This window comes from Nipponia nippon, unplaced genomic scaffold, assembly GCF_047370975.1.
Source record: "Nipponia nippon isolate SJK-2023a ecotype South Korea unplaced genomic scaffold, ASM4737097v1 scaffold_27, whole genome shotgun sequence".
In the NCBI taxonomy this organism is placed as follows: Eukaryota; Metazoa; Chordata; class Aves; order Pelecaniformes; family Threskiornithidae; genus Nipponia; species Nipponia nippon.
The window spans coordinates 1030912-1055489 of NW_028262344.1; the positions used below are offsets into that span (position 1 = coordinate 1030912).

General features: G+C 46.5%; 1 protein-coding gene across 26 annotated transcripts in view; it reads left to right on the forward strand.

The window, feature by feature from the left end:
* LOXL2 (lysyl oxidase like 2) overlaps window positions 1–24578 on the forward strand; it is a 65965-nt gene that overhangs the window by 20256 nt on the left and 21131 nt on the right. For 22 of the 26 annotated variants that reach the window (XR_015706000.1, XR_015706002.1, XR_015706001.1 and 19 more), the window contains 3 exons: window positions 1934–2380; window positions 4830–5005; window positions 19695–19906. Coding sequence is in view for 23 of the 26 variants with exons in the window: in XM_087763181.1 (XP_087619307.1) it covers window positions 2020–2380; window positions 4830–5005; window positions 19695–19906 (749 nt within the window). In the remaining 3 variants the exon portion in view is untranslated. Of the gene's footprint in view, window positions 1–588; window positions 694–964; window positions 1306–1933; window positions 2381–4829; window positions 5006–15887; window positions 15999–18427; window positions 18613–19694; window positions 19907–24578 lie in introns of those variants that run through there. The other 4 variants (XM_087763192.1, XM_087763198.1, XM_087763200.1 and 1 more) reach the window with 4 other exon arrangements.

A 24578-nucleotide genomic window follows, 5' to 3' on the forward strand; every position in this document is an offset into this window, starting at 1 on the left:
CTTGTATCCATGAGAAGCATTGTAAGTGGTTTCTTTTGAAATCAGTGCTGGTAGGTATTGATGTCAGGCATGTCTGACTAGTACTAATGTGCCTTGACTCGGGAGCCTTTTATTTTTGCAGAACACATGTATCCTGCCCTGTCACCGGCATTTACTTTGGGAAATCCCCTTTGTTCGCTGGTGGAGGGGAGCAGCCTTGTGCAAGCAGTTGTGCTTCCTTCCCCTCTTCCCCTCCGGTGTGGGGCAGGACCTCATTCCTCTCTCTCAGCCTCACCTCCTGACCTGCAAAAAAACTGAAAAATATCTTGTTTCCATAGCAGTATTTCTCTGAACACCCGATGAAAATTTACAGATCTCAATCTCCTGAAAGCAACGTGAAAGTACGTGGCTCCTTGAAACTAAATGTTTCTTTTCCAAGAATTTTTTGCCACGTATTTCCCCCCCCCCCCGGCCCTGATTTAGTTAGACCTGTTGTAGAGTTTCCCCTTGCTTTTCCCGTTTCTTCCCCTGATGCCCGATGCTAGACTTTTAACCCACATGCTTCCATTTTGTTTGTCTATTCCTTAGGCAAATGCCTTTCATCCCCAGGTCTCAAAGCACTTCAGTAGGAAGCTCACGACCATCAGCCCTGGTTAATACAAGGGGAAATTGAGGCACAGCCCTGGAAGTGACCTGCCCGAGATCACGCAGCGGGTCAGTGCCAGAGTGGAGGTTTGAATTGATGTCTCTTGAATTTCAGGCTAGTTGCCTGGGATTTCTGATACATCTCCTCAGTAAGCAGCTTGAAAGGCTAGTTAATGTATTTCGCTGCGTCTTTGTATGCATATGTGATCTGGTCATTTTTTTTTTAGGGAGACCTAGCAAAAATACTGGAGGATTTTAGCTTCTAGACATCTGGTTTTGGAGCCAAGTCTTTCTCCTTCTCCCTCCCCTTTGTGGTTGCCAGGAAATAATAGAGCTTTAAAGGGCTGGGGAGCTTTTTCCCACTGTGCTCTGGCATTGCTTCATTTGGAAACTATTCAATCCTCAACCCCCACGTGTGCTGCTTGACCACTCCATGTGCTGGGTGCCTGAATGAAGGCTGGGCGAGTACGGGAGCGGGAAGCGGGCAGAAAAGGACCGGTATTTAAACTCTCCACAGCATCTGGATGAAATTCCTCTAATGAGTCAAAAAGTTGCTGGTTCATACCTTCAATGACTAGCTTATATATAAGGATGTAGCAGTTGTATGACAAATCGGTCCCTACCCAGACTTAGCAACCAAAGCTTGGAGACCATGAGCCACTACTCCATCGGACAGACAAGGTTAGCCAAGACTACTTCTGCAAACCGTCTGTGTGCAGTAACATGTTGATTCTCTACAGATGAAACTGGACGTGGAGTGACAGAAAAAAGTCTTTTATCATCGTATTGGGAAAACAGACTTCAATTTAAATACCTCACTTCTGACCATATTGTAATACATTTCATTACCCTTCTAGTTTTCCACTGTTTAAGTGATCGTTTTGGCTTCTTTATTGAAGGAGGTATGGGAGAAAAATGGTTCCGTTTTGTCCTGGTAGGATTTGAACCAAGGCTGGCTGTAGCTTGCTACCCCCTGCACTTGCTACCCCCTGAACTACTGAATTTACAGAGAAACAGGAAAATCAGTTGCTAGCACTTGTGACCTGTACAATTTTGCCCTGGAAAAAAATCTTTTCCAGCTAAAACTATTTAGCAAGTTGGCCTAAACTTAGAAATGGTTTTCATGTTTCTTTTTTTTTTTTTTTTTCCTTCAGTTTGTTCTTCCACCCCACAAGAAATAATGGACTTGACTTCGGTTTTCACAGGTGGCGTTGTACATACTCTCTTCCATAGCTTTGTCCCCTGCTGAAGCAAGAGATAGAAAGTCCACGTCGTTACCAAGCCTTACTCAAGCTTTCCTTTCTTTCAGGACAGCCGCACAGTACCTACCTGCAACCTGCACTGATTGGCAGCTGCTAGCAGAGGACTTGGCTCTGAGAACTGTGAGCACTGAAAATGGAAAGATTCCTGGGGTTTACCCATAACCACTGTTTCATCACGCTGTTCTTCATCTCCCTGAGCCCACTGGGCTTTGCTCAGTACGAACACTGGCCCTACCTCCCCGGTTACCCGGAGCCACCCCCACAAGTGTACCAGCCCCCCCAGAGACCGGCAAACGTTCCCAAGATCCAGCTGCGGCTTGCAGGGCAGAAGAGAAAACACAACGAAGGCAGAGTGGAGGTGTTTTACAGCGGCGAGTGGGGCACGGTGTGTGACGACGACTTCTCCATCCATGCTGCCAACGTGGTCTGCAGGGAGCTGGGCTATGTGGAGGCAGTGTCTTGGCTACCGAGCTCGAAGTATGGAAAAGGAGAAGGTAAGGTAACTCCAGAGCAGTGGTATTGTACTATCTGTCTCTCCAACCCCCAATAATTCTTGACCTGTCAGTCAAATTTAAGCTGTAGTGATATTTCCTACAAATGTAACTGAAATAGCTTCCCGGTGAAGCCATGCCTATTTAAATCAGGGTCCCATTAGATTAAACAGTTCAAATAATAGGTGTTTGCTTGTTTTGATGGAAACAAGTTAAGGAATGATGAGACAAAGAGATGAATTACCAGATCACGGTGTAGGAACTCCAGCAGGGGATGCTTGGGAGCAGCTGGTGGTGGATAAGGGTAGGAGGCTCTTCAGCAGCCAAGGGAAGCTGCACTCATAAGTGTAATGTATAGGCGGTGTGTTTCCCTATTCACGCTTCCATTGCCTTGCACTGAGTCAAACAGGACCCCTAAACACTCCTTCCCCCTATTCTTTTTTTCCTCTGAGCTGTTTAGGCTCTAAACAGGCTGCCTATGTGATGCTACACAAATCTTTCTTTTGCCCTGTTAGCCTCTCTAGAAACACCTGCGTCATATTCTGCAATGCAGGCTAGCCTATAAAACGCCAAAAGAGTGTGCACACTTCATGTCCTATATAGGACTATATTTATAATGATCCTCTTGGACACTCTCAGGCTGTTCCTGGTGGGGAAAAGCTATTCACCCTCACCCCAATTCGTACACCCTTTCTTGCTCTGTGAAATTGTACGTGATGGATGTGTGGATAATTGCAGCTTGCACCTTATTCCCAAATATGTGCTGAACAAAGACTTGGAAAGGTGAATGTTTGTGTGTTATAGCAATGAATTCTTAAAATCGCAATGCTTGAGAGAGAACAGCTCTGTAATAGTATATAACTGAACAGATTTAATTGTCATCTTTTGATATGCTGTTAGTTAAATGTTGACCTACGGAGAATTTTTTCTGCAAACATTGAAGCCTGGCACACTGTTGATGTAACCCGCAGACAGATTATTTCCACTGCAGCAGGGATAAGTGTGCTCTATGTCTGTTACTTAGCACCCCTCGTTAGTGCTCACACCTATAAACTTGCCTGTAAAAGAGCAAGCAGGCCTTAATAGTGACTTGACTGAAATGCAAAGCCTTGAATGTTGTCCCAAGCTGTGGATTTTGGCTCTTGGGGTAGAGTAGGAGATTTCCAAGTGAGAGACAAGCCATGACGTTTGAAAACAAACCAGAAACTGATTGCCACGTGATTTAACGGGAGTGAGTGTTCTTTGCACGCCAGATAGCGCTGGGTAAATCCTGATGCAGAAAGCCCCTGCGGGGTGGTTCGTGCCTTCCTCAAACCCTAGAGCCAGGCTTTGCAGGAGGTCTTTCTGCTCTCCTGTTCGGGGAGCACGGAGAGGGCTGGCAGACCCATCGTCTGGTGATTAACCAACTGAACCTGATGGGGCTGCGGAACAAAGCTGGGACCGCCAAGGGAAACGGCTGCAGAATCTCCTAGTGGCTCTGAAGGTCAGGCAATCCTTTCTGCCCAAAGGACGCGTTATTCTTCAGACAAGCAAAGCATCTGGGATGCTAAAATATGGGAATTGCTTGTTGGCTCTTGCTCCCTGCAATTTAGGGGGCAAATCCCAGTGAGCAGCGTGTGCCCAGCATGTTTCCAAAGAGAAAATGGGCACTTCGTAAAGGTGAATCTTAGAGATGCTGTTGGGTCTTTTGCTGTCAGCTGCTCCTGAGAAAGCATGACCTGAAGTTTGGAGGTGACACCTATTGATTTTTGACTGTTCGTTTTAGAAGTGAGTTCTGAGGACCCTGATTTGTTAAAATATAATATATACATGTGCACACGCATGCTCATGTGCACATGCATGCAGGTTTTCCTGGAGGGAAAGTGGTAATTACAGTCTGGAAACTGGATCTGGCAATTGGTTTTCAAAGAGCACCCAAGTAACGGGAGGTTCCAATCAATGGTGGTTTGTTAAAGCTTTTGTAAAAATCTGCTTTTAAAAAAGTTAGGGCATTTAATCAAAATTTGGAGGTGTCCCCTACAAAAGATTTAATGAGGATTTGATAAATGAGAAATGATGTAAAGAGAAGCCTTAAATCCAGAAGGAATGATTGGGTGAGCATGATGAGAGGGCAGGGTCTAATCAGCCAAACCGAGGGGACCCGGTGACACTGTGTACTCTGAAGAGGCTGTCATCAGAGGCTGTCATCAGAGGAGGTCATGGTATTTTATTTTTTTTTAAACCATGCAGATAAGTGAAAGGGAAAGCTGTGGGGCAGAGCTGTTTGCGGTTAGTAAATACTTGAGGTGGATCGTTGATGTTCCCTAGCTGTTGATTCAAGCTTATTTTAGCAGTAATCTCTTCCCCTGACATAGTAAGAGCACAGCAGCCTTACTTGCTTTCCTATCATCTATCAGTACAATCCAGATTTATCCTCTTTGTGAGTCTCAGTTCTGTTTTCTTTCCTCTTCAGGGAAAATTTGGATGGACAACGTCCACTGTAATGGCAAGGAGACCACCCTGGCAGCCTGCACTTCAAATGGCTGGGGAGTAACGGACTGCAAACACACCGAAGACGTGGGAGTGGTCTGCAGTGAAAAGAGAATCCCCGGCTTCAAGTTTGACAACTCATTGCTTAACCAAATAGAGGTAAACATACTTAAAACTACAAGCTGCTGATCAAGAGCCTTCTGCGGACAGGGATGTCTGCTACTACATATTGTAGGTTATCCCAGCTGCACGCTGAAGTTAAATCAAACTCTTGATGGTGCTTCTAGATGCTGGCTAAAGATGCAACATTTAGATTTGAATTTCAGCTGTTCAAAGCATTATGTGTATAATAAGAATTTGAAAGGTCTTTTTTTATAGCGTAAGAATAAGTAAGGAGAAAATATATTACTCCTGTGCCACAATCACTTTTCAGAATTGAAAACTGGTTTATTATATATCTAAGAATGAATTTTGGAGAGACGGGATATGTGCTGTAGTCGTAGACCTCACACCTGGGTGACTTTGTTGGTTCATAGTACTAAATTACTGAGTTTTCTTTCCCCTGACCCCTCCTTTTCGGTCCTGGGAGCAATTTGGAGGTCTCTGGTATAACAGTGGGGGTCAGCAGGTAGGCTTGGATTTGGAGGTGAATAGGGCTTATAACCATGGCTTGAAATGGGTGGATTTATAAGGAAAGACATAAAGAGATTTTTGCACAGTTTGGCTAAGCGATGACGAAGTAACCACGATAATTGTATGGAAATATTTGCGGGAATGGGGGATTAGTACTGGAAGTGATGAAAGGAATTGGAGAGAGGAAAACGTGGGCTAGTCACTGGGGGAAAGGTTCTGGATGGTGACTGGGTTAGACTGCCAGGCTGAGGTTGGGACTTGGGAAAATGACAGCAGCAAAAAGCTTGAATTGCCTTCCGGTGGACTCGTTAGATTTCTGCAGAATAAAGAGCTGGGGAAATGCTGGGCTGGAAAGAACTTGGGCTGAGCTCTTCAAAGAGAAAGAATGTGGGTTGTTGGTTTGGTGTTTTTTTTTTTTTTTTTCCTTCAGCTTTTCAGGTTGGAAAGTATTTGTGGTGAATTGGCTAACATCTTCCTTGTTTCGGATGCTCTGGTGTTTCAGTATGCGAATTCAGTGGTCAAAATTTATCGAAAGAGCCTATCCAGTAACCACAGTCAAATCTTATTTGAATCTTATTTTAAGCAGACGGGGAATCCAGGACGTATAGCATACCACAGTGAGGTTTCCATGGCTGAATCTTGGCTTTGTTTATGATCTGAAACAATGGATACAACCATCTATCACCTTAAAGCAAAATTATTCTAGCAGTTACTTCATAGCCACTGATTTGGAAAGGGTCTCCTAGCATTTTCTTTTACCAGATTTTTTCCGTTGGAGGTTAATGCGATGCAGCATACTTGACAAGGGAAGATAATATGCTCAGTCAAACCTTGCACCGCCCTGCTGAGGCTTTAGGAAGAACACTGTATGGGTGAGCAGGCGGCATTCAGCACTTGCATGGAAGGCTCCCATGCAAGGGCGCAGATAATAGGATATGAGAGCTGAAATTCTCTTCATTGCCTTGACCTTGCTTCACTTGGCTAAGGGGGGAAAGGAGGCTTTCCGGAGGGATCCCAAGCTGCTTCCATCAATGGCACCGTTGTTGCTTGGGGAATGAGGCGAGATCATGGAACATCAGTGATGGCTTTGGCAGACGTGTGCTTCCCCAAAGCCACAGTGAATCCTCAAAACAGAGGCCTGGAAGAAAAGATGCTTTAGTCTAGACGGAGGTCACTTCACTCTGAGATGCTTCAGATATTAATCATAAAAGCTTTGGAGGGCTTTGCTTTTCCATTAGCTAAGCACTGGAGGTTGACTAATGAGTTGAGCACATTGGGTAATTGAGGGCTAGCTTGTGCTGATGCTGTGTGGGTGCTTAATCTTCACATACGATAAGTAAAATGAATCATGAGATTGAAGCCGTTCAGATAGCAGAAGCCTGACTCGCCAACAGGATCGCTCAGGAGAAATAGGTGTAAGAGAAGTCATATTCCCCATGTCCTGGCAGCTCTTGGGAGCTATGTATGGATGAAGGCATCCACTGACACGACAAGCAGTTCACAGCAATTGCTAAGGGACACTGGTGACTAAAGACACTGGACTGGTGAGGAAAAAAAGTAAAATAGAAGAACAGGTTTATGTTTAAGTGCTTGCACTAAGCTGAGAGCTGTCAGCCTGGGTGTCCCTGTGACTTTGTCCTGATGACAGAAAATAGCGTTGCATTTTCTGGGCAGTGGCTGCTGTCACCCCCAGCTCTCCGTGTCCGTGTGCTTCTCCCCTCCCTGTCACTGCTTGAATTTTATGAACAACTTAGTACCCTACTGTTGCTTCTACTCCACAAAACCAGGCTGATTTGTCTTATATCCCTCTAAGATCACTGGCAGCTGAAGGGTTCTTTTTCTGCTGGTTTCATTGCAGCAGGATTAAGGCTAAAGGTGATGTGCTATAAATTTTTAAAATGCCGTTGTGGAAGTACTTTTCAGTCACAGCTAGCTGTCAAATGTTTAAACTCTTTCCCCCTCTCTCAGCTTTCCTCCTCTTCTTAATCTTTGCTTTATCTCATTAGCAGCTGGCGTGACATAGTTTGAGTCAAAGATGATGAGCAGGGTTACTCATAGGGTCATAAACTCCAAAACAGGGAGGTCAAAAGGCTTGTGTGAATGCAAGTTGAAAGTCTTTGCCCTCTCCAACATGCCTGGGAATTCTGCATATCCATACCTCGCATTCACCAGAGGAAACGTCATCGTTTTGTTAGCTGCTGCGTTCTGTAGTCTGTAGCCCAAAGCTTGCCCAAGTGATGTTTTCTCTTTGGAATGAGATCAGGGGTCGAAGGACCTGGAATTTTTCACTGAGCAGCAATGCCGTGGTCAGGTCTCTCCACCAGTCCCGCTGGCTTCAGTCGTTGCACTGATGGAGCTAAACCAGTACAAATTTCCTGCTGCGATTTCCAATGCAAGATACTTCAGTTTGCCCTTAAGCTGCTTTTAAAACCAGGCTTTACTCAAAATAGGCCTGGTTTAAAATGATGCACAGAGCTTATGTATTCAATTGCACCTTCCAGTGTTGCTTTCCCGCACTAGTTAGTAACAACCGTAATGATTCCCGAATGGATCTGGCCATTTGCAAACTGATGTGTTTACAGCCAGCAGATTAACAGGAGCAAGCGCTGACTTCGATGTACGCAGACGTCGGGGTGTAAGCTGCGGTGGGGCAGGAGCAGCCGTTTTGTTCTGCTTTCCTGTTGCAAGCATTCAGGGGAAATTTCTGCTTTGTGCAGCCTGGTTAAGCCCTTGCCAAACGTGTGCCATCGCGCTTAGATTTCCCCTTGCCTGTAACAGGGAGCTCTGCGTGTTCCTGCTGCCAGGAACAGATAGACCACCTTAAATTCATCATTTGGAAAGCGTCTTATTAAAGACCCTGTAGTGCTAAGTTCTCTGGGGCTGCCAAGCGCTGCTATGATTTAACATGGAAAGCCTCCGACTTCATCTTGATGGGGCTCCAGCTCAGAGGGGCTGTGCAAATTGACATTTGCTCGAATCTGGCCTTGCTTTCTAAAATCCGACAGGCAGAGAGTTCACACTCTTTAAAAGCAACATGATAGCCCTTGAGCAGAGTTTATTTTTATTGGACAACATACATATCTTCGTTTCCTAGTTTGGAAATGCTGCAGATAAGTAGCATAGGATGAAATTTTCCATCACCGTAAGCTACTTGGCGCATATATATATATATATATATATGCTCAGACAGATCTTTTCCCATCATGGCTCATATTTTGAGGGTTATGTCATATCTTGCTGGCCCTGAGCCTTTCCGTTCCCTGCCCTGTTGGGAAGGGGCAGTGCCTGACCCTTGCTTCTGTAAGACAAGTTGCCGCTCACAGCCCTAAGTGAAATGTTTCAGTCTAGGGTGAGTGATGGAAGATCTGTGATAAGGAGATGGGAGACAGGCAGGGAGATGTTAACTCTTCTAACAGGACCGAGGTTGGGGCAGGTCTGAAATCCATAGGTCTGTTGCTAAAGGACAGAGAAACTCCCGTCATTTTTGCTTGCTATTTTCCACAGCCACTGCAGCTTTTAGCTTTGGGACTTGTTCAAAGGATTGTTTTTTGGAGGGTGATGAATGTGCATAGCAGGACAGCCCTTTCATGGGCTGCTGGCTGGGCAGAATTAGCCCGATACCCCTTTAGCTCTGTGGCTGCGTAAAGAAGGTTGCTCACCTTTTCAAAGCTAGGAGAGCAGTGTTTATTCAATCCTGACGTGAGCGTGATGATATTGAATGCCTTTTACACAGGGGCTTTTCTCCATCCGCTTTAAAGTGTGCAGACCAAATACGCAGACAGTGTCTCGGGAATGGCGAGAGCAGGGCTTGTGGTTTGGCTTTGTTATTACCTGTTTGCCTTTGGGAGCATGAGGAGGGGAAAGGCAGGTACCACTGGTATCGCGTCCTCTCTCCCCTCCTGCAGACTCCAGCTCTGTGAGAGTAAGCCGCACACCCTGAAAGGGTTAAAAAAAAAAAAAAAGCAGTAGCTGTGCTTGGAAGCACTGCAAGCGTGTGGCTGAGCATGGCTTAACCCAGTAATTGTATGTGAACATAAAGGCTGCCCGCAGCCTGTGTGGATGGCTGGGAAGGAGTAAGTTGATGCTGAACCTGCTTGCTGTGATCCTCCACCGAGGCGTCTGCGCTTGCAGTACGATGAGGCCAAAGTTGTTGTTAGAGTAACACCATTGTTTAACTCAGAGTTTGATTTTGCTTGCATTCCTTCTTTTTTTAGCCACAGCCTGGAGTAAAAGCTCTGTTTTGCAAACTGTAATTCACATTAGCGGCTCGATGTACAACTTGGGTCTAACCATGATGGCAGAGCACATTACCCACTTTATTCATAATGGTAATTCTTGTAGGCATTGCAATGTGGCAGGCACATTGTGAGTGGCGTCTTGGGAGCTCAAAGGAAAAGAAAAGTTTAATCATGTTGGTTTTAAGTGCTCAAAGCATATCCGAGAACAGAGACACTGCTTGCTGACTGTCTGGTGGAGTTTGGGAGGGACAAGACAATAAGTGCTATAAATATATATGCTGAACTGCAATAATTCAAGCTTTATAAAATATAACAAGTGGAATCTGCTGCTTTAGCCAAAGATCTCTGAGCACAGGGGGCCTTGTGCTGTCTGTTTGCCCCAAGTGAGCACTGTATCTGTTCTGCAAGTGGAGCCAGCACGGGGAAGGGCCAGGTTCTAGGAGCTAAGGGAAGGAAAAGAGCTGGGAGCAGAATCTGCGCATCTTGACTGTCCTTAGCGCTCCTCCTTCTGCTAAGATGTCATGGCAAAAGGCGCAAAGAGCGGGATAAAATCCACGCAGAAGTGCAGTATGACTTTCGGTCATGTCTTGTCTTGCAGTTCCCAAGTGTCTGAAAGTGGTGGGGTGGGTAGCATGGACCTGCTTTAAGGTTCCTTTATACGGTGCCAAAGCCTGCAGTTTAAATGTGTGCACAGTCTCGGATGTTTTCCTAAGTCTTTGCAGGATGCCAGAAGCTCTGAAATCAAAATGATTTAATGTGTGTTCACAAAACCATGAGCAGGGAATGCAGGCCCTGCTTTTTCAAACAGTACATGTGGCCACGTCGTGTTGTCCAAACGCAGCACAGGCCCACCTGCGACTGCCTTACTGGGTAGACCAGCAATTTTAAGACCACAGTAACTAACTCCTCCCCTTAATATATTTCTTAAGTAAATGCACGATAGGTATTTTTTTTTTAACCTATCCCCCAAAACATCCTTAACAAAATATTTGTTGTCCACCCTCTTCCTCTGGGTTCACACACAGAGGCTTCAAATAGGACATACTCTAAATATATCAAATTGCTGCAGCCATTACAAGTTCACAAATAGATCTGGTACCTGAGACTAGACCGTAGCTTTGGCCAGACGGTGGGCAGACAAGGTCTAGCTAAACATACCAGGCTGTGCTGCTATTTCTGTCCTTCTTTTCCCTTCTGGGTGTACGTGAAGTATAAAAATCTCACTTCAAAGCCCAGTGGCTCAAAGGCTCTGGTTATGCCAGGTTAAAAGTGGGTTGAACTATATTGTCCAGGTGTCTCAACCAGTGGGAAAGGGCATTGCTAAGTCCTGCTCAGGAGCTTTCAGTTAAATTGGGCTCTGTGGATGAGGCCATATAAAATGCTCCTGTATGCTGAGCTGCTGCTTACTGGAAGGTGTAAGGAGGGGGAGCAGGACAGGGAGGTTGTGGCTTGGCACACAGAGAAATCTTCCTCTTATCTAGCTTCTTGCCATGCAGTGGAGACTCTCTCCATACTATGGGGAGCTGCAACTTAGGTCACCGTCATCTGAGACTTCAGCTCTGTGTCTTGACTGTTAGGTTCTCAAGAATGTTTGACAAGAAAAGGTTTATTTCCCTGTTTGTTATGGCAACAGTGTTTTAACTTCTTTCCCCTTGGTGTAAATGTTTACTTCTCTAAACAGAAGCCCATGTGTAACAGAAATGCTGATGCTTTGTGTCTAGAAGGGGTCTCAGCACCTCTTCTGGAGCTAACTCCAGACAAATATTAATTAAGCTGCTGTTGCGGTAAACCCCTGTGTTTCTTTCGTGGTATAATTTTAAAGTGCGCGTGTGTTTCTAACTGCTTGCCTCTATTTTCTTTGTGACGGTGCGTGGCACGTCAGGGTGCTGGGCTTGCTGGGCAGAGGGCTGGTGCTTGCCATCCAGTGGGAGGTACGAGCTATGGAGCTGGTAGGGCTGAGAAAGCACCGAAGCAGTTCCTTGGGGATCAGAGTTAACCTGTTTGTCCCCTTGCACCGACTGTATCCAGGGCCTGAGTAGCTGACAGCCCTCGTGCTGGATGCAGTACCATTTTTCTGTTACACAAGGCAATATTTAACTAAGCCTGAGAACAGAGTAGGATCTTGTTCTGTTTTGCAGTGCGGAGGTCAAGTCATAAATCTGGCTAGCTTGCAGTGTCTGATCCAGATTGTCTTTAAAATAGCTCAGTAGAAAGGAAACGGAGAAGGTAAAAGCTTTACTCATCATGAAACCCTCGGGCCATGATGCACACAGAACAGAGCAGCATCCTAGCCTAAGCTAAGCCTCCCACCCGTGCCAAAGTATCGCCAGGGTTCAGTGCTCCTGCCTTTTCTTGCTCGCTTCTGTCACCAGCGTTTCTTTTCTCTGGTGCTTTTCATTAGCCTGCTTTGCATTGGCAATCATGAGGCTGCCGCTGAAGCGTTTCATGGCTTAGCAAAGGCCTCAGCTTTTGTCATTTATAATCTGCACTGTATTTGCTCCTGGACCCTAATCCTGAATTGCACTCTCATCGCTTACCCTTTTGTACTGCACGAACCCAGAACAAAAAGTGCTTGCAGTCCAATAGAGCATAATGCTCCCAGGGGGCTGCTGTCCCGCAGCGGCAACCCGTCTTTGTCTTGCAGCATCTATTTCACCATATTTATCTAACAGCTGGGACCTCGTTAGTGACTCAGAGGCACAGCTCCAGATGTTTCAGTCGAAAAAGTTTCCACCCATTCCTATGTATGTGAAGAGACGGCTTTCTAAAAAGTCATCTTCAGGGGAAAAGACTTGGTAGCTGAGACTTCAGTGGAAGTAAGCGAAGGGTTTAAATGCAGGAGGGAAGATGCCTCTGAGGTGAACAAAGTTTACGTGGAAAGATTTTGTGTTATGTTCTTAATTGGAAAGAAATCAATTCATTTCTTGTCCAAATTGCAGCTTGAATGTCTTGGTGTTTGGGAAGTCAAGAAATCCTGGAGCTCCACTGTAGATGAAAAATGATAAGAATGGGTTTCTGGATCTAAGGGGCAGTGGGATAGGTCAGGCATAAGGAAGAAAAGAGCAGTTTGAGTGGATTGTGGGGAATCTTAAAGCAGAAGAGCAATGAATATGGACTAGCCAGAGACAGAGATAGCACCCAGGCTCCTTGCGTTTGTTAAATCAAGGATTTGTGGTAAGAAGTGCACCTTTGCCTAAGCTGTCCGCTCGTACAATCACCTCGTGAGCAGGTGCCAGAGCCAGTACTGAATACCTCCGCTCTTGCTCTGCAATCCTTAGCGTCACTCATGGGGATGCTTTAAAAAAAAAGGTAAAATACACAGAAACAAAATTTCATTCCGGTTCCCTTTCTGCCTGCATTTGACTAGTTTCTCTGGCTGTAGGGGAGACGCGTACAGCCATGGCTGTTGAGACCTGCCTACCCCATGCAGTTCTCTAGCTGGTTTCTTAATGCTCTGAGCGTGGGGGCGTGTGTTTAAAGCGAGTGTTGAGATGCTCTTCTGAAAAGCCCCTCTGCAATCCCAGCTGCTGTGGCTTGCTTTCAGCCAGGAGCCGGTGATTCAGAACCAGGGTAGCGTCTGCCGCCTGCGAAGCAGCAGTCGGGTTTCTAGGAACAGGATCTCCTCTCTGTATTGATTACTGTGCACCCTCAGGGCTGTTGCAAGAAGAAAGGGTATCGCTGAGCTCGGGCAGCGGAGGAGGACACAAGCATGCTGTCCTGGGCATAATTGTTCTGCCAACGCAAAACAGATGGCAAAAGGTGAAAGAAAATGTTATTAAAGTTGTGTCGGTTTTTGCAATCAGATCCGAAGCCATGGGGAAGCATTTGGTTCAGAGACTGGAAACAAAAGCAGCTGAGAGGCTCATGTGAAAACTTTCCGAGCCAGGAATCCTTTTGTGAAAGCTCAAAAACAAACCCTTTTCTTTTTACTGTCTCCGGGCAGGCCCCGGCTTTCTGAAGCTGAGATTCATTGGTTTCGTAACAGAGCGCGGCACGTTGGCTTGCGGTGGGCTTTTGTGTCTGGGACCGAAGAGGAGCAGCAGTGCGGGTCTTGGACACGGCTCTTGGCAAGTAAAGGAGCAGGGTGGAGGGAATATGGCCCAACCTAGAATAATTTGATGCTCCCCCGCCCCGTTTTTATACTAATTTGTATTGTAGTAACGTTGGAAGTCCCAACCAAAACCCCATCTTTGCTTTGGGCAAATACAGATGTGAAGCCCTTGCTGCAGAGGCTTTGCGATTCAGAGCAGGTGAGGTGAGCTTAGCGTTGTCTTCCCTTTCCAGAAGGGGAGACGAAGTGTGAGCAAGAGGCCGGAGGTAACAGCAAGGAGGTGGAGAAGTGAGTTTGCGTGGCTGAAATCACACAGATCTGTGGCGGAACTGAGCAGGATCTCTTCAGCCTCAGACCACAGAGTTTTATTTTTAGCTTCGGTCTGATTTTTATATTGCTATACACCGTCAAGTGGCTCCAGTGAAAAGCAGGTTGATGTGGAAGCCAGAGCATTGAATCTAGGAATAGATGTACTACACTTCTTCCCCCTGCCCTCCATACCCAGCTTTATCTTGCTTTCTGTTTCTTCACACCTTTCAAGGCTAACTCAAGCAGGAGAGAAATGCCTTAGGATTTGTTGCTCGTGTGCTTACTCCCTTAATGGAGTTCGTCCGTGCCAGAACAGATGTCTGATGCTGCAGCTTGATGAACGAGGCCAGTAGCGATGGAGCAGACCCGCAAACTCTATGCCATGGGGTCAGCAACGCAAGACACGCTGTCCTCTGAATTAGCAGTCCTGGAGAGCAGAAGGCAAATCAAGAGCTGATTCAACCTCAAGTATGTGGGTGGCATTGTTTCCGAAGCAAAGGAGAGGCTGGAGATCCAGGTCTGCATTATGCTAGTAGCTGAATTCTAAGACTTGGAGTTTAGGGGGAGGGAAAAAAAAAAAAGGAAAAGGGCTGGCAGATACATCTCCACAGCTGTTGGCCTAAATAGGTGGAAATTGCGCAAGGCTAACTGAGAAGGGGAGGACTGTCATGCATGAGCCATGAGAGTTAACTCTTTCTGGGCTTGGTCTCTGCTCTTGCTTTGTTGGGTAGAAATCCTCAGCGGCATTTTGCCCTTGTATTGAGGAAGCTGAGCTGTGGGTTTGTGCATGGTTTTCTCCCTCCCTGCTTTGGGTTCCTCAGCCTTAGACTGAGCAAGCCATGTCCCACTGGCTTTGGGCCTCTCTTTTCCTTCCCATAATGTGGGGTGCAGCCAACCCAGTTTTATTTCCTAGAGGTAGCATTGCTCTTTGGTGAACAGTTGCTTGGCTCCTGAAATATTGTTGAAGGCTCTACTTTATGGTTGATACCTGAGGTGGGAACTTGGCAGATGTGCATTCAGCTTCTGAGTTGGTCGCAGATACCTCCTGCTTTGTGATCCTCGGATATCCTTCAGAGGGTTTACCAGGTCTACCTTGTAGCTTCAGCGTGTGGCTATAATGTGAGAATAAGTAAAGCCTTCAGAGATGAGGTTTCCTTGTTGATGTGACAGCTTGTTGTAGGTGGTTGTCTCCACGTGTACATAAAGTATGGAGAGGGTGATTTTACAGAAGTCTGCTCTAGCTATTAAGTATTGTTTGCTTCTGATTTTTATGTGGAGACTGTTTTCGCCATTAGCCCAGCTGCTCTACACGTTGATGTGGGAAGATAAAATATAAGTCTGCTTGTATTTGCATTATTGAATACTCCCAGTGTCACAAAAACTCTGTAATGAAAGGAAACCATTCAAATCTGTAAAGAGTGATCCTTGAGAAACCTGCAGTACGCTTAGTTTGATCCTTTGTTCTTTAATCTTCCAATATAGAGCTGAGGTCTACAGCACGTTGAGTTCTTCTCAGACGTTTTGCTGTTTGTTCAGACTCGGTGCAAACCCTTGAGTTGCTATATCAATAATTCTCTGCTCTAAACCTACTCTCCGTGAGCAGAAAGGGGAATGGATGTGGATTGGTTTTGCTCTCAGACAGATCATGAAAATGTCATTGCGTGCCGGTCTGCTATAGCTATCTGAAGATTGAAATACCCTCGAGGGAATGAAATGATGGCTTATTTCTTGCTGGTTTGCTCACTTTTTTTCTTCCTTGGCAAATACAGGCAAAAAAAAAAAAAAACCATGACAAAGGAGCTGGAGCCACTAAAACAGAGTCCGAAGTCAGAGCAGGATTTCTTTTTGTGTGTACGTCAGCATCTCTGGGGGAAGACAGATGTGTCGTGGGACCTCTGTACTGGAGCCTGCAGTGCCTGAGGTATCATGCTGGCTCTGACAGTGGGTTTTTTTTCAAGTCCAAGAGCAAGCTATTCAAGTTTGCACCTTATCTTTCACTTCTGTGAAATGACCAGCAAGGACAACCCAGTCCAATCCATTAGTGGAAAAGACATGCCCAAACACAGAGCCTGGAAGTAGGAAACGCAGGCGTCGCGCGTCCTAGACTGGGTCACGGGTACCGCACTCGCTCAGGGCACCCCAGGGACTCCAGCATCCCCACCCCTGCAGTGGTCAGAGCTCTGTTGGAAACAGATGTAGCAACTTGTTTTTATTTCCTAAGCTGCTGAACTAATTGCGGAAATAACAGACAAATCATGAGGTACCGAACAGCATTCCCAAGCTTTCCTTTTTTTCAAGAGTTTTTATTTTCTGCAACTTTGTGAATTCTCTCTCCTCTTCACCGACTCTTGTCGGTGAAGCTGCTTGTTGCTCTGATATCATAAATCCCTGTAAGGGTTTCTCAAATCCATCCAGGGTTTTTGAACATTAAAATATACCCTCTGGCTTGGAAAGTCTGTGAGATACAGATGCTCGGAAGCTGCAGGAATACAGCAGGGAAGAATTGCTGCATCTTGGCCTGTTCAGATGCTCTTCCCTTAGCATCTGTTGTTGGCGGCTGTTGGAAACAGGCTGGATGGCTTTGTTGTTGTGCAACACAGCTCCTGCTAGGCTGGTGGAGTGGGAAGGAGGAAAAAACCCAAACGTGCTCGATCAGAATGCGAGTGCTTTAGTGCTAGAGGTTTATCTGATGTTCCCTGCTGCAGGAGGGGTCTTCACGTGGAGGTGAGAGTTGGGGCCTCAGGATGCGACGTCCTGTCCCTCTGGTCTTTGGGGAAGCGGTTTGCTTTCTCTGCGCCTTATTTCTCAATCTGCAAAAGGAGGCTGAGAATCATTGCTTTCTCCCATCCTTTGAGCGCTCTGTTTGCCTTGGAGGCTTTTCAGATTTGTCACCACCTTCCATCTCTGCGAAGACCCCTGATGGTGCAGTAGTGAGAATAGTGATGTATTAACGATGACTAATAGCTGCAACGTGGGAATAATGATTCCGCTGCTTTGCGGCGGAAGCATCAGGCAGATGTTTAACATCTGGAATGGCACTCTGCATGATTCAAATGGGGCTAGCAACTGCTGTCGTGCAGCTCCCTCACAAAACACAGGCATCTTGAACATGGTTCCTGAATGGGAAATCACACTTTGTTCCGAACGCTCCTCCCTTCCGTCGTGCCGAGGACCGGCTGCGGCCTCCAGCCTGCCTAAATTCAAGCAAAATGGAAGTGGCTGTCAAGTGAAAACCGCGGGTGGATTTTAGCACGTTGCTGATACCGGGTCTAGCCAGGGAAAATGTTCCATTTCAGTTACTTGAATATGCAGTAGGGCCGATACTGACGTAACGACGTGTAGCAAACTTACATAGGGCTTTACATAGGGTGGATATATCCTACAGTCACAGATGGAAAAACTCACTTAGGCTGTCTCACCCACTTTCTCACCTGTCAGTGCAAATTTCCTCCTTAGTTACTATCTTTTCATGTGCTTTTCCAGTGCAATTTTAAGCTTTGGCTTTCTGTCCTTTGGGTTAATCCTTTTAATAGGCTTTTATTAAAAACACTTTTAGATCTTCAGCAGTCAAAGCTATTTCCAAATAGATTTCAGGCTTTGATTACGTCTTTCCTGGTGAAGAAACTACTAAGGTGAGGTAGAGGGAGCAGAGAAACAAGGTGCTCTCTCGGGCAGCACTGGCCTGTAGCTCCAGGTAAACATGCTTTCTCCATCAAGGGAAGAGCTGGAAACATTTCATAAACTGCACCGGGGAAAAGTGAGTTGCAGGCTTTGGAAACCAGCCTGGGGAAGCCGTCGGTGCACAGAGGCTCTGCTACTTTCCTGACAGCACGTAGTCAAAAGCTATGCGATATTTCAAGAGAATCTGCCAAATCTGGGAGAAACTCTTTGTATTGCAAATGAACTTCCCAGACTAGACAAGCGATGTACAAGTTCGCTCTTGCATCAGACCCTTTGAACACCTTAAAATGTCTCAGATGTAACAACAGATGGATATTGTTGTGCTTTTTTTTTTTTTCTTCTTGAGGGCTACAAGAGCTTTCAAAACCTAAGCCGAAACTGAATCGTGTATGAGTCGCAGTGTCCTACTGGGTAAATCGCAAGGTCCTCTTTTCCAGGGTCGCTGGGGGTGTCTCAAGGATGCTCCAGCGGAGTTGCTGGAGGGACTGAAATCCTGCAGCTGAAGGCGAAAGGAGGAATCAGTGATCTGGTTTGCTGTAAAACTGGGTGTAAATGTAGACAATAAAAAAAAAAAGGGGGGGGGGCGGGAGAAGAGAAGAGAAGAAAAGGGGGGGGAAGCCTTAAATGACTTGCCCAAGGTGATGCGGGCAGAGCTGTGGATGAGGAGGAGATGCCTGTCCCTTTCCCTGCCCCAGGCTTTTTCTCTGCAGTTGGTTTCCATTTGCCCAGGGCCTGTTAGTTGCATCAGTGTCGGTGAAGCATCTGGAGAACGGATGCACCACGTGTAGTTTGCAGGACTCTGCATGTCCTACGGTGATCTCCCCAACTTCAGTACCTCTGTGTGCCGCTGATCGGTAAGGGGAGGCCCGTGTCTCTTTAAAGCTCTGGGCATTTTTCTTTTCCGAGTGATTGAATTTGAGCGAGGGGAGGGGAGGATTCCTCAGTTCTGATGTAACTGTCAGCAGAACCACGTGGTTTTATACATTTTTGACAAGAAAAGGTCTCCTGGAAGCAAGTTATACAATTTTCAGTAGCTCTTTTGTAATTGCTTGCCACAGCAGCTATTTTCCAGTCAGCCTTTACTTTTGGGCTTGGGTCCCTGCAAGGTTTGTTTGTGCAGTGTCCTCACGTAGGCTCCAAATGTGAAATCCATTCAACCTTCATGACTCATTCACTGTCCCAAGTAACGCTTCAGCTGGAGGAGGAACCCGGCTTGGGGAAGCAGCGGAATGCCGCTGTCAGCACATCGGGATCCCAGCTTTCACAGCGCCTGCCCGGGCCAGGTGGGGAAGGAATGACCAGTGGCTCGACGAGAGCCCCAGCGTCCTTCCCTGCCAGGGCTCCCGCTTCTCTGCACCCTGCCAGCATTGAGGTGGCCCTAGCAAAGCTGAGCTCGGTTCACTTCCATAGTAGCTGAAACTAAATTAGAATCATAGAATCATTAAGGTTGGAAAAGACCTTTAAGATCATCGAGTCCAACCGTTAACCTATCACTGCCAAGCCCACCACTAAACCATGTCCTCGAGCACCACATCTACCCATCTTTTAAATACCTCCAGGGACGGAGACTCAACCACTGCCCTGGGCAGCCTGTTCCAATGCCTGACAGCCCTTTTGAATTTAAGGTCACTGTGCTTCTGAAACAAACATTTAATGCATTTAAGTAACAAAGGAGATTAGTTACGTAGCTATTTGTAATAATATAATGCTTTTTTTAAATGAGAAGAAGCATTCTCTTTCACAGGATGGAGGATGGATTTGCACAAAATGGAAAGGTTTGCTTCCCTGTTGTGTCTTTTCCTAAACAGCTCTTCCTTTCTGCCTCCCTCTGTTCAGCCATAACCCTGAACAGAACTGGTTTTTGTTCCCCACCTCGAAGCTACACAACCAGTTTCCTTGCAAGCCAGCATCATTCATGTTTCTTTTATCCTTACAGAACATGAACATCCAGGTGGAGGACATAAGGATCCGTGCCATCCTCGCCACCTACCGCAAGCGGGTCCCTGTCACGGAGGGTTACGTGGAGGTGAAAGACGAAGGGACCTGGAAGCAGATCTGCGACAAGCACTGGACCATGAAAAATTCCCGAGTTGTCTGTGGCATGTTTGGATTTCCGAGTGAGAGGAAATACAACACCAACGTCTACAAGTAAGAGCGGAGCTTTGTATGAGACACAAGTGTGTTTCTTTGAACACTTGGGGCCTTGTTCAAAAATGCAAATTGTCAAATGACACTGGAGACCTTGAGGTAGAAAAACCTCCAACTGCTTCATTCCTTCAGATCAGATTTTCCTTCTGTGTAAATATTTGAAATGTCAAGCATTTCCTTGTGCAGACAGGGGAGTCGTTTGATCCTCACCGTTCTGGCTGAAGACCTAGTGCAGTATCAATTGTAGTATTTGATAGGTCCTATAATAGGAGATGTGGACAGTCGGCCCAAGAAGTCTTCCCCCCCGCCCCCCCCAGCTATAGGATAGCCATTTTTTCCACCAGTGATAGGTCCTGTGTTGTGTGCAGGGGATGGATGGATGGATGTGAACAAACTGATCACACTCTCCCAGTAAACCCATCAGCTGCAAGAAAAGCTAAGCGCTTACCCCATCCCTCTGCAGAAAGCCAGCTGTAGGATCAAATCTGGTATGTGCTGAAAGCTCCAGTGGGGTAATCGTGGAATAAAACAAGCTTTTGTCGTGCTTCATTGCCCAGGTTCCTCCTTCCCGATACTGCATGCAATTCCGGGTCTCACATCTCTCCTGACACATTTACCCGCTGCTCTGGCTCTCATGGAGGCTCACCAGCCATGGTTCGTGGGTGTCCAGCTGCCAAATCACTCACAAAGGAGCAGTCTGCCCAGGGGAATATTTCCCAGTAAATCTCCCACTGTTGTTAACCCCAGTTCAGCTCCTTTGGCTCTGGCAATTCAGGCTGGAAGAGCTGCCAGCTCTGTCCATTAAAGCCTGCTCTGAGCTGAGCTGAGTGATGAGCTTAAAATGTCAGTAGTGCATCCATGCTACTCCTCCCAACATTGCTTCTGCCCGTGCATCTGAGATGGTGCTTGTAGAAGGATGCGGTTTGGGGCAGTTGTGATTTCAGTGCTGCTTTTTCTTCCTATAATTGCAGATTGCTTTAAAACGAGGGAAGAAAATAGTGATCCACAGGGAGAATGAGCTGCAGGCTGATGGGTTCAGGCTGCGTTACCTGTTTCTTGAAAGCCAGGAGCTCTGGTCTTTTTTTTGTTGTCATTCCTTCAGCTTGCATTTTGTCACCAGCCTTCATCACAGACTTGCTTCTTCCTACACTGTTCCTTAGAAATAACACCCTAAAGCAGATGCAAAATAGTTTAAGTGAAATTCTGTCTCGTTTCTTTCCTACACTGTGACCTGTGGAGTGGGAAAGTGTCAGCTGGTTAGGGGGAGAACTGAATTCTCCAGGCAGGAGTTGTGGTTTTCCTGCCTGCTCCTTTTGGCCTCTGCAATTGCTATTTCTGAAAGCTCCCTCTGGAACTGGCTGGCCACGTTTCGTTTCTTTCATTAGCAAAATCGTGATCAATTGAAGAGGTCCTTGGGTTGGAATAGCATAAAGCCACATAGCAGCACAAAGAATATAAAATAAATAACCCAAGTGGAATTCTGTTTTCAGGCTTCCTAGGGAGATGAGCAGTGAATTAATAATTGCTACCAGGCGGTCTCATGTCTTGCCCTGGACACCAGCTGGAGGAGCGTTTGCTCCCATCGGTGCAGCATGTCTCCCTCAAAATCCGAGATTCCCATCCCCCGCACCAGAGCGGGAGGGCAGAATAAATTACCTCTAGTAAGACAAAGTAGATTTTTTCCTGCTTCTCGGTTGTGATGTTTCCAAGAAAAGCATTAACTTTAGCAGCTGGAGCCATCTACCTTAAATAAAAGGGTGCTTGGTAATTGTCCTGTCTCTTGCAATAGTACACGTAGAGATGGAAAAACTGAGGCGCAGTTGTTCAGCATAATATTCAGCAATGTTGAAAATCCCATTCACCGGAGCTGGAGTTATGAATATGCAGTGCTTACAAATACCAAGCTTGGAGATCTCTGCTGCCGAGCCAGGCAGATTGCTTCAGTAGCCTCAGTGCCCTAATACCTCCCTCATCTTTGCTCATTTTCGGCAAGCAGTAACGGCCTGCTGGGCTCCTGCACCCCAGAAAGATATTTTGGAAAAGATACTGAATATTATCCCAGGTTGGAAGAAGATGGGATGTCATTTTATTGAAGGGCAGAGCCTTGTAAAACTTTGTCAGCTAGGCGGTTCTGTTTGGTTAGCGTAGTTTAAAAAAGCTGTGTTGTTTCTGGGGGTGTTTGCCTTTGTGCTTTGTGCTACTGGCAGATGTATCATGTACAACCGGCACTGCTGGTAACCTTGCTGGTGAGGGAGACCTCCCGGTTCTGGGCTGGGAACTTCACAAGTGATCTTTGCTTTACGATCAAGGTACCCGAACGATGACCACTGTAATCTGCTCGCCTGGGCCATGAAAGCACTGCTCTCTGCTTTGTCCCGTATGCTTTCTGGTCACGTTCTGTCCTGGAGAGGGAAGAGTTGGTATCTGGCTGGTCGCTTGAACTAAACCCTCTCTCCATGTGAGTGTGAAGCCTCAGAAACGTTCTTCTCATTTCTCAGGCTTTGCTCTCCCTAATTCATAAATACCATTCTCCCAAGAGCCGATCCTTTCCCGCTCCTGCTCCACAGCTGGGAGATGGGCTGGAATCGAGTGTCCACTGGCCGGGGCTCTGAGTGTCCCCGTCCCACATCCCCGCCAGTCCCGCTCCCCACAAACTACGGCTTTGCCTGCTGAGCTAGCCGAGACTGCTCTGCTTCTGCACAATGGTGGGAGGTGAAATGATTTGCAGATGGATCTTGCTTGAAAGAAAACAACTTAGTTCATTGTTGTCCCGGTGCCAGGGTTTTATTCCTGAATGTAACTTAGACTCTGCAGTTGACAGCAAAATTTATGTTAGGAAACAAAACAAATCTCAATGTTGTTTCCATGTTGTTCATTCTTCAAAGTGATTTTATATAGGCACCACTTGTAAACTCCTCCTCCCAACTCCAGCTCTGGTTGAGAAAGCAGAGTAGAATTAAATGCGTTTTGCCGATGGGGAGAGTAGATGTTTGTGATCAGAGGCGCCTGAGGCAGAGAGATGGGCCTGATGCCTTCTCGAGGCCTTACAGCTTTGTGATTTGGCAAAGAATTGGATGGAGGAGCTCAGCAGTTCCAGAACACTTCATTCAACGGCAGTCCAAACAGCATCTCCCAGTTTAACCAACCTCCCGATAGCACTATAAAGCTGGTCAGATGTGTAGGGCAGTTAATCGCTTCTATGCTTGTAGTAGAAATCTTCACGGTTTGGGTTCTCCGTAGCAAAGCCAGAATCTTAAGGACTTTGGCAGAAGGTGGCGGGTCTGGCTTCTCTTCTGCCTCCCTGAGGCTGAAGACAGCAAACCTGTTAACTTCAGTAAAGGCTTGAAGAATTTCTCAAGGGTAGAAACTTAACGCTCACACGCCTGAAGAGGAGTCCACCAGCTTCTGCTCAGTGTGTTATGGGTGAATTTTCCCAGCACGTTTGTGCGTAATGATTTGTTTTCTGCTCTCCCCGAGTCCGCTCAGGTGCATTCTTACATAGCAAGGTTGCTTTAGCTAAACCCTGAGTCACTTCCCACAGCCCTTGGGCTTAACCTGTGTCTTTGTTTAAAGCTTATGTGGTGAAGGTCCATCTCTCCTGGCCAGTCAAAATGGTTTGGGCTCCAACTTGACCTAGAATTGGCTAAAATCTCACAGCAGAACTGTTCACTCGCACCTCCGATCTGAGCAGCATTGCTCTTGGCTTGCACCAAGGCCAACGAGAGGTGGGTTGCACTCTTTCTATGTTAAAAAGTAAACAACAAGAATGCCCTGAGTTTCTATCTGTAAAGATCATCTGTATTCTACTTCTTTTTTCTATATATTCGGTCTGGGGAAACGAGGTGGGGCTTTCTCTGGCTATTTCTCCCCAGCCTACCAAGGGTTGTTAATACCAACCAGATGTTAATGCCTCATGAAATTTCCAGGATGAGGTCATTGTTTGCTATTATAAGGCATCCCCGTAATTACTTCTCTAAGACAGGCTGTGTTTCTTGTCTGCTTTGGAGTTCATGGAGCTCACATGCCTGTGGAGGGCCCTCCGTGAAAACACTCCTTCAGCTTCTCGCTTCCATACTGAGCACGCAGATTGAAGGGCTGCTGGGGCAGAGCTGGCTCGTGCTATGAGAGTATGGAGTAACATCACCGAAGGCAGGCGCTTCCAGATGCTTTCCAGTGTGTAACGTATGCCTGAACCTGTCCCCTCGCTCTGCACTCCAAGAGGACAGCTCATGTTCGAGTGGGACCGTGGTGCTGAGCTCCAGCAGTCCAAGGGCAGAGGCTTTTGTGGCATTTTGGTAGACATGTAGTATCCTGGGTAGTTTAATTGAAAGGAAGAAAAACCTTCAAGGTTTGGTCCAAATTGAACCAGATATTCTAGCTGAGAAGTGACTGGCACTTTCTTTCAGCCCGCATCCTCCCTAGTTTTACTTTTTTTAAGTTTTTTTTAAATTTTTATTCCCCCTTCCTATTTCCCATGCATTTTCTATTGATTCAGGGTCCCTGAAAGCTCTGGTTTGACAGACTTGGAGTTTGACAGCCAGTGTTTTACCCACAAGACCGGCAGGCTGCCTGTTGCCACTCCATGGGATAGATCTCAGCCTTGCCCCATCCTCCCTCCTTTCCAGCACAGCGTTTACTCCCCATCGCATGATGCAATTGCATCCCTATCTCC